The sequence below is a fragment of the Protopterus annectens genome, chromosome 2.part0 (genome assembly GCF_019279795.1).
Source record: "Protopterus annectens isolate FY-2018-M chromosome 2.part0, PAN1.0, whole genome shotgun sequence".
Lineage (NCBI taxonomy): Eukaryota > Metazoa > Chordata > Ceratodontiformes > Protopteridae > Protopterus > Protopterus annectens.
Window position 1 is genome coordinate 1,710,024,374 of NC_056728.1, and position 16,361 is coordinate 1,710,040,734.

At 42.8% G+C, this 16,361-nt stretch overlaps 1 protein-coding gene across 1 annotated transcript in view; it reads right to left on the bottom strand.

Moving 5' to 3' along the window:
* MIB2 (MIB E3 ubiquitin protein ligase 2) overlaps positions 1–16,361 on the bottom strand; it is a 1,775,226-nt gene that overhangs the window by 1,374,662 nt on the left and 384,203 nt on the right. The window contains 1 exon segment of the mRNA XM_044061758.1: positions 11,408–11,741. Coding sequence (XP_043917693.1) covers positions 11,408–11,627 — 220 coding nt within the window. The 5' untranslated portion in view covers positions 11,628–11,741.

Consider the following 16,361-nt stretch of genomic DNA (forward strand, 5'->3'; position numbering starts at 1 on the left):
GAGATCCCAAGTTGGTGTTGGTGCTCTTCGGGGCGGTCTTATGTTCTTAGCCCCTCTGAGGTACTGTCTTAGTAATGGATGTGAAAATATAGGAGGATCCGTGTTGTATTGAGCTGAAATAGCTGAGGCGTGGATCTTAATAGATGAAAAGGAAAGTCCTTTGTGCAACATCTCAGTTAAATATTGTAGAATCTGAGGAATATTTGGGACAAGGGGATTCTGGCCTTTATCCTGGTTCCAGGCACAGAATCTTTTCCATTTGTCTGAATAGGCTTTCCTGGTGCTGGGCCTCCTGGCCTCCAGAATGACATCCATAACAGCTTTAGAGAGAAGTGTTGACTGGTTGTTTAGGTAATTTGCCATGCAGCCAGATTTAAAGTCTTGAGCTGGCTGTGTAGAATCTGATTGTTTTGCTGAGTGAGCAGGTGAGGAATTTGAAGTAAAATCCATGGTGGGCCTTGAGCCATGTTCCTTAGTATTGGATACCAGTGTTGGCGTGGCCAGTCTGGAGCAATGAGTATCATTTGTGGCCTCTCTAATCTGGCTTTCAGCAGCACCTTTGCCAGAAGAGGCAGTGAAGGAAAGGCATACACTGTTAATGTTTTCCAAATGAATGAGAGGGCATCCACTTTCCAAGCCAGTGTGTGGTATGTCCTTGTGCAAAATTTCTGTAGTTGGTAGTTTTGGGGGAAGGCAAACAGATCTATGTCTGGGCTCCCCCATTTTGAGTTATCATTGCGAATACTTGTGGATCTAGTTTCCACTCATGAGGATCTATGATGTTTCTGCTTAGATCGTCTGCCAATGTGTTTTTCTTTCCTGGCAGGAATTGTGCTTGTAGTTGAACTTGGCAGGTCAGTGCTGTGTTCCACAAGGTCATTGCTTGCCTGCATAGGGGGTAGGAATGTGTGCCCCTTTGCTTGTTTATGTACCACATCACTGTGGTGTTGTCTGTCTTTATTAGTAGTTGTCCTGGATGTAGGAGGTCCGTGAAAGCTGTTAGGGCATTTTGTACAGCTAGCATCTCTTTTTGATTGATATGTAGATGCCTTTGATCTGCAGACCATTTGCCCTGAATATACTGTCCTGCCATGTGTGCTCCCCAGGCATAATCCGATGCATCTGTTGTTATAGTTTGCCTGGCTGTAGGTAAGGTAAAAGGCTGACCCTTGTTGAGGTGACATGCCTGAGCCCACCATAGAAACTCCTGTTGAAGGCAGGAAATGAGTGGTATTATTGTTTCCAAGCTGTGGCTGTGTTGAGTCCATACGCTGTTCAGGTACCATTGTAAATTCCTCATATGCAGTTTTGCATATGGTATTAGTAGTATGCAAGAAGCCATAAATCCCAAGGCCTGCAGAATTTTTCTTGCAGGGAGTTGGGTCTTTGTTGCCATCATTTTGAAGTATTGAGTAGTTGTCCTTGCTTGTCTGGCGTGAGATAAGCCATCTGGGCTGTTGTATTTAAGCTGGCATCCAGGAATATTATGTCTTGTGAGGACACTAGTTTTGACTTCTTTTCGTTTACTGTGTACCCTAGGCAACTTAATAAGTTTTTGACAAACGCCAGATGCTTTAAAAGAATGTCCTTGCTTTCTGCTTGAATAAGGCAGTCGTCCAAGTATGGATATATTTGAATTTCTCTTTGTCTGCAGTATGCAATTACTGGTGCCAGGCATTTTGTGAAGACCCTGGGCGCAGTAGATAAGCCAAAAGGCATTGCAGATAATTGGTAATGGGTTGAACCTGCTATAAATCGGAGGTATCTTCTGCAATTTTGTCTGATAGGGACATGCAGGTATGCCTCCTTGAGGTCCAACGTTACTAGCCAAGCCTTCTTGCCCAGCATGGGAAGAAGTTGCTGTAATGTTAGCATCTTGAATTTGGGTACTTCGAGATATGCGTTTAGAATTGAGAGGTCCAGAATGGGTCTCCAAGCTTTGTCCTTTCGGGGAACTAGAAAGAGTCTTGAGTAAAATCCTTGTCCCTGCTCCTGTGTAGGAACCTGTTGAATGGCTCTCATGTCCATGAGAGCTGTAATTTGTTTTTGAGCCTCTGCCCATTGATTTGGTGGCAGGTTTGGCATTCCTTTTAACCTTGGTAAAGTGTGAAAGTGGAATCTGTATCCTTGAGAGACAATATTTAGGACCCATTTGTCTTTTGTGATGATGCGCCAGTTGTCTGCAAACAGTGTTATCTTTCCTCCCAAGGGAGCTGCCAAAAGGGATTTGCTTGGCATTCTGAGGGGTAAGTCATTGTGTTTGTCTTCTGGTAGTTTGAGACCTGTCTTCTCCTCCTTTCTGGGTTGTGGCACCCCATTGTCGAGGCTTGTAAGAGCCTTGTGGCTGACCTCTGCCCCTTGGGCATCTGTATTTGCCCCTCTGTGGTCTGTCAGAAGCTGGAAAGGACCAGTTTTTGGTTGGCCAATTTCTGCTGAAACGAGGGGGTTGAACCTATAAAAAAATCTTTGACTGTCTGCATAGATTTTGCCTTATCCTCCATTTTCTTTAAAACCTCTTCTGCTTTTACACCAAATAAAAAGTACAGTTTTGTACCTACCATAAATGTAGATGTCCAAACTGGATAGCATCTGCAGTCATAACAAATGGGTTGTCCTGTCGTCAGGCAGCCCTTCGGTCGGCCGGATTCCAAAGTCCGGGTCCGGCTTCGGCTGATGTCGCACTTCACCCGACGTCATCTCTACTGGTCTTCGGGTATAAAGGCATCAGCCGACGCCATTTTCCTCAGTGTTTCTTGCCCCAGATGCCAATTGCCCTCTTGGAAAGCTAAATTTTGGATAAATGCCAATGTTTCCAAAATAGTAGAAGGCAAACACAAAAAATAAGCATGTATGTACATATATACAAACAAATACACCATAAGAGACTCCCCCCCCCCCCAGCCAGCTATTAGGAGGGTAAATACCCTAGGAGTACCACAGAGGGGAAGGAGGGAGGGTAATCCTGACTGCAGATGCTATCCAGTTCGGACATCTACATTTATGGTAGGTACAAAACTGTACTATGTCCTTCATGGATGCATCTGCAGTCATAACAAATGGGTAGAATACCATAGCCAAACTAGGGGAGGAGGAATAAAAATTATGGTGTAGTTAGGATCCCTTGCAGTACAGCAGTGGCAAACCCTGCTCGGGATCTAGAATATAGAGGTAGATTATAATGCTTGGCAAATGTATGCACGGAGGTCCAAGTAGCCGCCTCAATAATGTCCTTGGTTGCCACTCCTCGTAAGAAAGCTGTGGTAGTGGCTGTAGCCCTTGTAGAATGAGGTCTTATGTTCTGTGGAATTGGTTTTCCATGGTAGGAGTAACAGAATCTTATGCAATTTCCTATCCATTTGGAGATTGTCTGTTTGGAAATTGCTTTTCCTTCCCTTCCTGTTGCATAGGCTACAAAAGCTGGTCAGTTTTTCTGTTACTTTTGGTTCTGTCCAGGTAGTAGCGTAACTGTCTATGTACATCCAAGGTATGCAGCATTCTTTCACCTCTGTTTTGTGGATTGGGAAAGAAGGTAGGTAGGTGGATTGCCTGGTTTAAAGACACTCTGGATACCACCTTAGGCATAAATGTAGGATTAGTTCTCATGGACACCCTATCTTGATGGAAGATTAGGAAGGGTTGCACTGCCATTAAGGCCTGTAGTTCAAACCCTCCTTGCTGAAGTAATAGCCAGTAGGAAAGCAGTTTTCCATGACAGGTGTTGTAGATCTGCTGTTGCTGCTGGTTCAAACGGAGGGAGTGTTAACTTTTCTAGTACAAAGTTCAAGTCCCATGCTGGTAATGGTGGTTTCCTAGGAGGTTTTACATTCTTGATCCCTCTGAGGAACTGCCTGAGTAGAGGATGTGAAAAGACAGGAGGATCAAAGCTGTATTCTGCTGAAATAGCTGATGCATGTATCTTGATGGAGGAATAGGACAGGCCTGTATGTAGAAGCTCTGCCAAGTACTCCAGAATGTTAGCAATATCTATGTTCGACACATCTTTTCCTCTTTCAGTACTCCAAATGACGAACCTTTTCCATTTTCCTGCATAGTTCCCTCTTGTTGAAGGTCTGCGGGCTTCAAGGATAATGTCTTTAACCCTTTGGGAAAGGTCTGGGTTAGTTGCTGCTATGTGATGTTCCAGGCAGTCAGTTGCAAGGTTTTTAGGTTGGGATGTATGATGTTGAAGTTGTTCTGAGTTAACATCAGAGGCATCAGGGGTATTGACCACATTTTCTCCCGAGACATGCTCCTCAGCAATGGGTACCAGTGTTGTCTTGGCCAGTTCGGAGCCATCAGAATTATCCTTGGACGTTCCTCTTTGATTTTCAGTAGTACCTTGTGCATCAAGGGAAGAGGTGGAAATGCATATGCTGTCAGGCCTTTCCAGCTGAAGGATAGAGAGTCCACCTTCCATGCAAGTGGGTGGAATGTCCTTGTGCAGAATTTTTTGAGCTGGTGATTGAGTGGGGAAGCAAATAGATCTATTTGTGGCATTCCCCATTTCTTTGTGATGGCCTTGAAGATGTCCGGGTGTAGCATCCATTCGTGAGCATCCGAGGTGGTTCTGCTTAAAATGTCTGCTAGTGTGTTCTCTTTTCCGTACAAATATTGCCTGTAACTGGATGTTGTAGCTGAGAGCCAGATTCCAAAGGTCCAAAGTCATTCTGCATAGGGGTATGAATGAGTGCCTCCCTGTTTGTTGATGTACCACATGACTGTGGTGTTGTCTGTCCTTATCATCAAATGGCCTTCTTTGAGGAATGGTCTGAATTTTTGGATTGCCAGTTTTACTGCCAGCATTTCTTTTGGTTTATGTGCAGGTGCAGCTGGTCCTGAGTCCACAGTCCTTGTAATGCATTTGTCCAGCATGTGCCCCATCCTAGGTCTGAGGCGTCCGTTGTGATGGTTTGGCTTGCTCGAAAGTTGTGGAAGGGTAAGCCTGGGTTTGACTGGCATGCTTGAGCCCACCATAGGAACTCCTGTTTTAGGCATGGGATTAGTGGTATTTCTGTTTCTAAGCTGTGCCTGTGTTGAGACCATAAATTCTTTAGGTACCACTGTAACTTTCTCATATGCAGTCTGGCATGTGGGACCAAGATTATGCATGATGCCATGAAGCCCAAGGCCTGCAGAACTTTTCTTGCTGTTAGTTTGTTCTGCTTTGTTAATGCCAAGAAGTAAAGAGGGAGCTCTTTTGTTTTCTGCAGTTAGGAATGCCATTTGTTTTACTGTGTCCAATTCCGCGCCCAAGAAAGTTCTTGTTTGGGATGGTATCAGCCTTGACTTTTGTAAATTGACTGTGTATCCCAGGGCTTGTAGCAAGTAAATGACCCTTTGTAAATCTGTTGTCAGCTTGCTTTTGTTGTCCGCTTGTAACAGGCAGTCGTCCAGGTATGGATAAATTTGGATTCCCTGTACTCTGCAGTGAGCGATTACTGATGCCAGGCATTTTGTGAATACTCTGGGCGCAGTAGATAAGCCAAAGGGCAATGCTGAGAATTGATAATGCTCTGATCCTGCAAGGAATCTGAGGTATCTTCTGCAATTTGGTCGAATGGGGACGTGCAGGTATGCCTCCTTGAGATCTAGAGTTACCAGCCAACACTCCTTGCCCAGCATGGGAAGAAGTTGCTGTAGGGTCAGCATTTTGAATTTTGGGACAATGATGTATGTGTTTAAGATGGACAGGTCGAGAATAGGTCTCCAGTTTTTCTCTTTTCTTGGCACTAGGAAGAGTCTGGAGTAGAATCCTTTGCCCTGTTCTGTTATTGGTACTCTTTCCACAGCTCTCATCTTTGTTAATTCCGCTATCTGCTGCAGAGCTTCTATTTTTGATTTGGAGGCAGGTTTGGCATTCCTCTTTTACTGGTAAGGTGTGGAAGTGGAACCGTAGCCTTGGTCTATGGTTTGCAAAATCCACTTGTCTTTTGTGATATAGTGCCAATTTTTCGAGAATAAGGCTAACTTTCCGCCTAATGGTGCTGCTATTTGCTCCCTGGTAGGCGGAGTCAGAGCCAAGTCACTGTGATTGTCCTGTTGCAGTGGCAGTGGTTGTGTCTGTGCCTCGGTTATTGCCTTGCCACTGTCGTCCTCTGTAGGCACCTCCTCTGGATTGATTTCTGCCCCTAGAGCGTCTATTCCTGCCCCTTTGGGATCTTGTGGAGTCAGGAAAGGACCAATTTTTGGCAGGCCAGTTCCTGCTAAACCTTGGGGCTGAACCTGTAAGAAATCTTTAACTGTTTGTACAGATTTTGCCTTTTCTTCCATTTTCTTCATTACCTGCTGGGCAGGTTCCCTAAAAATATACTGGCCTTATCCATAGGAGCATCTAATAGCTTTGCTTTAACATGATCCGGTAAGACCTGTTCTTTCAACCATGCATGCCTTCTTATGACTGTGCCAGTCATGGCTGATCTAAATGAAGCCTCCAGTGCATCATAGCCACATTTTAAGGAATGGTTACTAACCTGTTGGATGTTATTCACCATTTCTAATACATATTTCTTATCTAAAGATTCATCAGAGGACAGCTTTTTAATTAATTGATCAAGCATAAACTCTTGGTATTGGATCATGTGAAACTGACAGTTTAAAGCTCTAGCTGAGAGTGTAGCAGAGGTGTAGACTTTTTTCCCCCATCTCTCTAAGGACCTGGATTCCCTTTCAGAGGGAATATGGTTTTTTGCTGTGGTCGAGGCTGCTGCCTTAGGCCCCTGGGATATAGTTTCGGGGTCTGCAAGTGGGGCCTTGTATAGGTGGTGATGAGTGTCTGGCACCCTGTAAAATCTATCTGGTTTGGCAGGGGCTGGAGGTAAAGAATCAGGTGCAGTGCAGACATCATTAAATGCATCGTCCACAACAGGCAGAACAGGAGGTATAGCTAAGGGCCTATGTTGTGGTAAGTGCAGAAAAGTCCTAAGCTTTTTCCTTGAATCTGAGAAATCTTGTCCCTGCCATTGGAATTGTTCTCTCATGGCATGTAAGGATTCCCCAAAGGAGAATTCCTCTGGTGGAGAGGCAGCTGGAATGGATTCTTCAGCATCGGAATCTTCATAATTGGAAAAAGGAGCCTCTGGCTGGTCTGTAATGTCTGAGTCATCCGCAGAATCATCAGAGGAGACAGGCTCGGGGGGCTCTGCTCTAGGTCTCTTTTCTGGGGGCTGAGAGGCCCTGTCTGGGTGAGATTGGGATCCCCTAATTAAGGATATTAAATCTTCTGCCAGAGTAAGCATTTGTGAACTAGAAGTGGGCCTGTGTGAGGGGGGTTTAACATGCACTGATTTAGCAGATTTGGCTGCTTTAGCCCTGGCAAAGGCCTTAATAGACATGGCTGCAGGAGGCCTAGCAGCACCACGTGCTGGGGTAGAGACATCCAAAGGGATGGTGTCTGATAAATCACTAGGAACCACAGTTGTAGGCAACATTTCTGAGGCTGATTCAGGTAAGGTAGCAGGAGCCTCAGTAGTAGTCATGGATTCGGCTGAAAATTGACCAGTTTTCTCGGTTTCGGCCGAAACCGAGACACTCGCGGCTTGCTTAACCGTGGTTTCGGCCGAAACCGCGGACCGCGAGTGTAGGTCTTTTTCTTTGCGTTTTTTAACAATTTGGGTAGTCGGAGGATCCGACGGCATAATGTACACAAAATCTGAGCCGAAAAACTGTTCAGCAAACTCCGACCGTCGCCTTAGCGTTCGTCGGCTGAAGGAAGCACAGGCCGAACAGGCTGCTACGTCGTGGTCTGGGCCTAAGCAAGGCAAACAGTAAGAGTGGAAATCTTTATGAGGTATTTGTTTCCCACAAGTTAAACAGTTAATGACTTTTTCTGACATCGGCTGAGGCAAGAAAGAGTCCCCAACGGGGTACTTAGCTTTTTAGAAGTCTTTGAAGTAGTATTCGGTAGTAGTAATCTCTGGATCTGACCGACTGGCACTTGCGAACAGCTTCTGCTTCGGTCGCCACGGGGCAAGAAAGACTGAGGAAAATGGCGTCGGCTGATGCCTTTATACCCGAAGACCAGTAGAGATGACGTCGGGTGAAGTGCGACATCAGCCGAAGCCGGACCCGTACTTTGGAATCCGGCCGACCGAAGGGCTGCCTGACGACAGGACAACCCATTTGTTATGACTGCAGATGCATCCATGAAGGACATCATCCTGCTGTAAAGGTGCATCCAATAATTTTGCTTTTACTTGATCAGGTAAAGTTTGTTCTTTTAATCAAGCATACCTACGTATGACAGACCCTATCACTGCTGCTCTACAAGAAGCTTCCAATGAATCAAACCCACATTGCAAAGTATGTTTTCCCACTTGTTCAGCTGCATGCAACAAATCTTGCATTTCCTTGTAATCAGGCTGCTCTGTATGTATGATCATTTTTGTTTTAATTGAGACATCAAATATTGTTGATATTTCAGCATGTGAAACTGACAATTTAAGGCCCTCATAGCTAGAGTAGCTGAGGTATATATTTTCTTTCCCCATCTGTCTAGTGCTCTAGAATCCCTTTCAGAGGGTACAGGATTTTTAGCAATAGAGGCCTTAACCCCTTTGGGACCCTGGGAAATGGTTTCTGGGTCAGCAACAAGGCTTTTATATAGGAATTTGTGTGAGTCGGGGACTCTGTAGTATCTGTCTGGTTTGGCTGGTGCAGGAGGTTGTGAATCTGGGTTAAGGCTAGATTCTGAATAAACATCATCCACAATGTCTAGCACTGGTGGAATAGCAAGTGGTCTGTGCTGGGGTAGTAAAAGGAACTCTCAGAGCCTTTTCTTAGAATCAGAGTAATCCTGGCCTTCCCAGTGGAAATGTTCCCTCATGGTATGTAAAGTTTCCCCAAAAGAGAAGTCTTCTGGGGGAGATGCTGAAGGAATAGACTCTTCAGCATCAGAGTCTTCATAAGTGGGAAAAGAATATTCCTGTTCCTCAGAAGAATCTGAGGAAATTGAAACCTGGTCAGAGGAAGCGTAGCCCCCCTCCTGTCTTGGCCTTTTATCAGGAGGGGGATGGGAACCCCTGATTAGGGTAATTAAATCTTCAGCCATCTTAAGCATCTGTTTCTTAGGCATGGGGCCTTGTACTGGAGACTGCTGTACAGTCTTCTTTGTTTTTAAAGGGGTTTTCAGCTTTGCATAGGATTTAATAGTGAGTGTAGTCGGTCTGAAGACACCTTCTGCAACTGAAGGCACTTCAACTGCACCGGAATCTCCTTCAGCCATGGAGTCAGAAGGGCCTAAAGATAAAGGTTGTGGAGGCCTAGCAATCTCCTCTTGGGAATCGGATGTCGCCTGGGGTTCTGAATCAGCAGTCGTCAGGGGCTGCATAGGCGCCTCACTTAAAACCGGAGAACCGGCAACTGGCCTAGCAGAGGCCTCGGAGTCTGGTTTGGGTCTCGGCTGCCTGTCCTTATCTTTGCGTTTTTTATGCATTCCGGTCGTCAGTTGCTCTGATGGCATGGTATAATTAAATTTCCTACCAAAATAAAGTCGGGCGAAATCAAACCGACATTTTATAGTTTGTTTGTTAAACCTAGCACAAAACCGACAACCTGACACGCCGTGGTCTGGGCCTAGGCAAGGAATGCAATAAGAATGAAAGTCCTTATGAGGTATTTGCTTCCAACCAGAAATGCAATTGTTAACTTTTTCTGACATCGGACTGAGACAAGAAAAGGTTCCCCAACGGGGTACTTAGCTTTATTGAAGACTTCGGTCTGAAATTCGAATTGAAAATCTCAGGAGTCAGCCAACCGGCACTTGCGAACTGCTTCTGCTCCGGGTATTGCGTGGCAAGAAAAACTGAAGAAAATGGCGTTGGATGCCTCTTGTATACCCCTGGTGCAACTAACGTCAGGGAAGAAGCGACAGCACCTGACGTCGGACCAAGACTTTGGAACTCTGGCCGACTTTGGGACCACCTGACAGCAGGATAACCCAAGTGTGATGACTGCAGCAGTGTAACACGATGAACATCAGAAGCCAAGGCAAAAGAAAAGCCACATCTGAGGTACATAAAGGTAATAATTTCACCAGAAGAGCAGTCACAGATGCAGAGAACAGTTCAGTTCTACTCTGGCTACCCTCTGGGTGAAGCCAGCAATCACAACATAATTCAAAGGAAAACACACTGTATTCCAAGTCTGGCTGTGTCATTTAGTGAACTGGAACTATGAGCTATTTATAACAACTCAGGGCCAGTATCGACCACTGCAGCAGTGTTGCTCACAAATGTGTAGTTGTTGCATAAATGGTTGTCCCTTCTACACTGTTAAGTTTAAAAGGAACTTTAAGCCCATGCAAAATTAAATGTACACACCAGTAACATATGGTATAATGAAGACCATTTACGCATATCTAAACATATACAATTTAGTTTAGCAAAATGTGCTAAAAAAAATCACTGCTGAGCAACTCACAAAGTTTATGGGCAAGCCTTCCTAGCCCCCTATCAAACCTTAAAGAACTACAAGGTCCTAACGCACCACAGTAGGCTATATAGCTCTAGATGGGTAAAATGCCCACAGAATGCCTACAGAAAGTACTATATCCGTTTTCGTTATGTAGCGTACAACATGAACTGGCAAACCACACATTCATTCTACAGAATCAGGTGAAATGTAATTCAGGCAGTTCATCTTCAACCATCTGTACTGCTCCTGGTATTAGTTTATTTTGAAGTTATAAGACAAAATCATTACATGGTGCACAAGCATGAGGTATGACAGACACAGTGAATGCGGAGATCACTTAAAAGATCTGATATTTTATACTAGTCTACACACATTCATGCTTACACACAATCAAAAAGAAAGTAAAGGCACATATTTGCCACTTCCTTGGCTAGTCAGCATGCTCATCACTGTCAAAATACAGAAGCACGGAATCAGTCACACACAGTCTTTTCTGAGGCCCACAGTGGCTTTCATTGAAGGCTGAACAGAACAGAAGACATTTTTTTCACAAATGTGAGATGAAAGGTTTACTGTAAATATTTCACACTGTCAGTGCTTTGAGACTTTGCTTTGTTAGTCTTACCTTGTTGGTTGTATTTAATCTTAGTCCCAATAAGATCATTTGTCTTTTAGTTTTCATTCCTACCAGACTCTCTAAGATCAAAATCAATAAAGTCAAACGACATTAAATGCACTCCCTAAGAGTACACCACAAAAACAATTTACAATGACTACACAGAAAAACAAACACATTTACACCGTCTAACCTTTGGAGGCCATGGGATATGGCTTCTGGATATTTTCCATTCCTGCTGACACCACTCCCAAAAGTATGTTTTGAAGAGTTGCATTTACACTATGTATTACATGTACTATATGTACAGTGCTTGGTATGCAAAACTGTGCCCAAATGCTGTTTTCTGGTAAACAAGAAATAGAAAATACATTTTCTTACCTATCTGTGCATTATCATACAGAAGGAGATCATATGCCCCTTCAAATCCAGTACGATAATTGGTTCTTGTGCCACAGTCCCACTGGACAACAACAGTTTTGTCAGGTGTTGTGCCACCTTGTCGACCAATCTCCACCACAGTGCCAACATTTCCTTCTCCATTATCTTGATTATTCCAAATCCAATCTATTCCACGGACAACCCTCATTCCAATTTCCATGATTAAAAATTAAATGACTCTGCCCTTTGGACAGAGAGCTCTAAAGGAACAACTGTCAGTTTGGATGACGGCAGAATAAGCCAATGGTGCTATATTATGCAGAGTCCAGAAAACCTACAAAAGGAAAAAGTGAAAAAAGGCACACTAAGTATTAACTCCTAATGAATTGAAGCCATCTTTATCTGGACAATGTAAATTAATAGAGTACATGTTGTACAAATCAGTTACATATATTGACAACTGTGTTATACACAGGAAGGCTTTAATTTCTATACAGCAATATAACAGAACCCAAAAACAGAACATAAACAGTACTAGGACTTTCTGCTAGGCATTAGTGTACTGTGCTGGTATGTAAAGTACCTCAAAAATAACTCCGATTCAGCTGTCAGCGTTAGGAATCACACGAGAGTTTTGGATATTTCACAGAACATTGCCTTTAACACCAACAATACAGGATTTTAACTCAGTCCATTCCCACACAGTATACAATACCTCCTCGCCAGTCAGTTTTCAAATCTGCACTGGACATTCACCTAAAATTGTTACTCAGCTGCAATAACTAATGAGTGGGGGACATATCAGAGGCTTCACCCAAACTTAGATGTTATAATCCCATGTTAATAACCTACATTTTTACACTCATTCATCTATACCAATTTTAACTGCATTTTCTTACTGAAACACACTGTAAAAATAAATACATTCTATTCAGTCTTGTTTCGAATGCAGACACGTTCTACTACCTAACATATGTTGTATTAGTATGCTTACTAACTCGTCAAAAATGTACAATCACACTTCACTCTTGTTCTCTTCCTCATCCTTCATCTCTTCTCACCTTTTGGTAAATCTGCTTTATTTCAGGTTACTCAGAGATGTACCTGTCCTTGCCCTTGCAACGTGTTGCTTACTTAATTATATCTGTATCTAATTCACTTGTAAAGCATTTCTTGTATGCAGGGTGTGACTGAGAAAAGGGCCTTGTGGTGTTCAAAGCAAACTATTTTCTATCACTAAAACATTACAAAACAAACAAGGAACACTGCCTCCTTAAGGGTCATCAGCTAAGAACTTCGCTGCAGTAACAAGTGCTACAACAGACTACAAAAAGTGTTGATCTTTACACAAACAACAAGCATTTTGCAGTTACAGTGAAGCTGGGACTTCCACTGAGGACCCGAATGGTGTGCACTGCTTATCCTTGTTGTGCACTCCTCCTCCCATGAAAATTGCTATTTTTTAAATGCATGTAATTAGCAAATATTCTCCTTCCTGCTATAAATTTTTACCACTAAGAAACAGCCGTTGCTAGGATGAATGTTGGGGGGGCTCTAATCGGCCTCTTGCACTCTCAGCTGCTGGTATAAGATGGAATGTGTCAATAAAAAGTTTGACCAATGTTTACAGAATATACAGAAGTTAAATAGTACTTATATAACAGGAAATTACAGTAAAATTAAAGACATTGAAGAGGAAGTAACTGTGCAATCGGATCCACAGGCAGTAACTACACAATTGGATCATCTAAAGGAGAGAGGGGATGATGTTCAAATTTTGAAGAAGATACTGGACAGAGCCGAAGATCACACTGAGCATAAGGAGTTGAAGCTAGTCGATTTGAAGATAAAACAAATAAGTAAATCCAATTCCCTTCCACTGACTTTCACTCTAATGCATCTTTTTGATTTCCATCACAGTCATCTGTTTCTATCATTTAACAAATTACTCCCAAGTTACTACACTTCTAAACGTATACACCAACTTATATTCTGCCATGGACTTTAATTTCTACAACCATGGAACTACAAAATATCTACAGAACCTTAGATAACTCCCTCTTCATGTTACATACAAGCTGGTCCATTACAAAACACCCCCTCTATAACAAGCTCCTCTTCTTGCAGAAAGAAGCACAAAAAAACTTTTCTACTCCTATGCCAGTAACCATTACTAGCAAAACATCTCTGAACCTAGCTCAAACACAAAACATCAAACTAGATATTCAACCATTCTCACCTAATTCATCATACGTAGCATCCCCAACCCCCACCTGCAAGTAGAACACTATCAAAAAGTATCACAGGTACACCCTTAGAGTTGCATCCCTAGTCCACAGTCTGCTTATATGCAGCTACATGAAAACAAACCGCAGTCCACAATGTTCACTAAAAAGCATGCTTAGCATTTCAATGACTAATTGTTCCAGTTTTTTCATTGTGCTTCCTGCATTAAAGTCATCCATAAAAACCAATAACCTCATCATTCTATCAGTTATTGAATCTTGAGTTAAAGTAGGTCATTCCCAACCTGAACTTCTCTCTTCCAAGCTACACCTACCTGTTTAATGCCAGACAAGGTAAAAAGAACACAAAAACAGCTTGCAGTTCCATTCCCAGCAACAAAGCTCCTCAACATATAACCACAATCTCCTCTATCTCTCTCTCTCTCACACACACACACACACACACACACACACACACACACACACACACACACACACACACACACACACACACACACACACACACTTCACAACCATAACTTCCTCACCTTAGGAATTTCTTAGCTATTCCCACCATCAAAAAGTTTAAAGCAATACTCATTCTGGGACCGACAAGACAACCATAAAAACACAGTTATCTAAGCCACTTCAACATTAATATTTTAAATTCTAAAATCTCAGACATTGTTATCTCTTAACAAGTATCCTCCTTATCCAACTAGCAAACTAAACTAGGCCATACCTAAGCTCTGGAAACCACTCTTTAGTAGATCTAACCATAACCAATGAACCAAGCACAATACATAGAATTAACATCTTGCCTACATCCATTACTGATCACTTCCCCATCACCTTCTCCATTAAAACATCCTTCTAACTAATCACAACCTGCCCTGAGGCTGACCAACACCTGGGCATGGGCATTGATTTAAAATTCTTGAAAGAATTCCATTCCATTCTCAATAGATGAAAACTAGGAATTATTCCTGTGATTTTTAAAGTGTTATTTTTGATCATTCTTATGATTTCATTATAATTTTTACTGTTTATATGAAATCTACACAAAATAAATACATGTGCAAAAACTGACAGTTTTAAGGTAGTAAATCTACTGTTCAGGTTCCTATACACCTCCTAAATGCTTTATCCCATAAATGCCTTCCCTTAAATTACCTATGGAATGATCCCAGTTACTCTCATTAGGAGTAATATACAGTTATTGACAATGGGATGGGTAAGGCCAATCTCTAACCAAATGGGCTTGGTTAAGTTGAGCACAAAAAGGGAAACTGGCTAGGCTTAAAACAGCCACAAAAGGAGCTAGCCTATTACTTAACCTATATGAACCTACAAATAAAAGAAGAAATACAAAGTCACGAGGAATGAATGAGGCACTGATCTAAATTTCCAAATCATCACCACCAACCTTTTCCCCCATTTTTCTACATGGGTTAAGGATGTTGAGTTAGTTGTTGTCACCTCTCTCAATTCAGTACCACTTTCTTACCTTCTCTGACAACCATGCCTGTCTGTTGCAGGTCATATTTTATGCAAGACATCCATGTCTTGGCTGGACATACTCATTTCCTCTTGCCTTCGCCCTCTCTCTCTCCATGCGTTGCAATGACAACTGTCTTATACGCACTCAGTTTTATCCCATGAATCTTCAGTTTTGCATTCCAGTCCCTTATCATTTGATGAAATTAATGCTCAGAGTCTGCTTGCAATAAAACATTGTCTGCTTAGAGCAACTTTATTGATCTGACTCCTACAACCTGTTTGCTAATGTAGTCTACCACCAGTATGAATAACAGTGGGCTCAACCCTATGTTCAACCTTTCCCACTAGGAACTACTCTGAGTCCGAACACTGTTTATCCTTGTGTCACTCGGTCCTGGTATATAGCCTACAGTAATTCTATCAATGTTTCTGGGACTTCAAACCATCTTTCCTGGGCCCTTGCTGTATGCTTTCTCCAAGACTAGGAATGCCCAACTGGACTCTATCCTCACACATACATACAACAAATATTTCAAGCACGGGCATTAATAAGAAGTTATGTACTCACCATAACATTCCATGACAGTTGTTCCACCTCGCCTTCATTCTTCACTGATGGGTTCGAAGACGATCCTTCAGCTCCAACACGGCCATAAGAAAAGCTCAAGGTTTACCAGTAGCTCAAGACAAAGTCCTTTATCCCATGATGCAATGCTGGAATTACCTCAGATCTTGTTTGCTGCATGTACCATATCCCCTGTAAGAGACCTACTCTCCCAAGACAGGAAGAAGGATTGAATAACCAAGATGAGACCAGCCTCTAGGTCAACTATCAGTCAGGTGGGGGATGGAGGGAGGGACGAGAATGAAGGCAAGATGGAACAACTCACATGGAACATTATGGTGAGTACATACCTTCTTAATGTGAAGTTGTTTAATCTCGCCGTTCATTCCTCACTGACGAGTAGTGTCCCTAGCACCCTCAATCTCGGGTGGCTCATGGGAGTACATTTTTCAGAACCGTAGACCTAAAAGAAGCTCTATCCCTGGAGGCCTTATCAACTTTGTAATGAGTGATAAAGGTATGAGGTTTAGACCAAGTGGCTGCAGCACAAATGTTTTCAAGGGGTAATTTGGCTTGGCATTCAGAAGATGTAGAAACTGCTCTAGTTGAATGAGCTTTAATCTTGTGCAGTAAGGGCATATCTGCAGCTGAATAAACAAAGGTG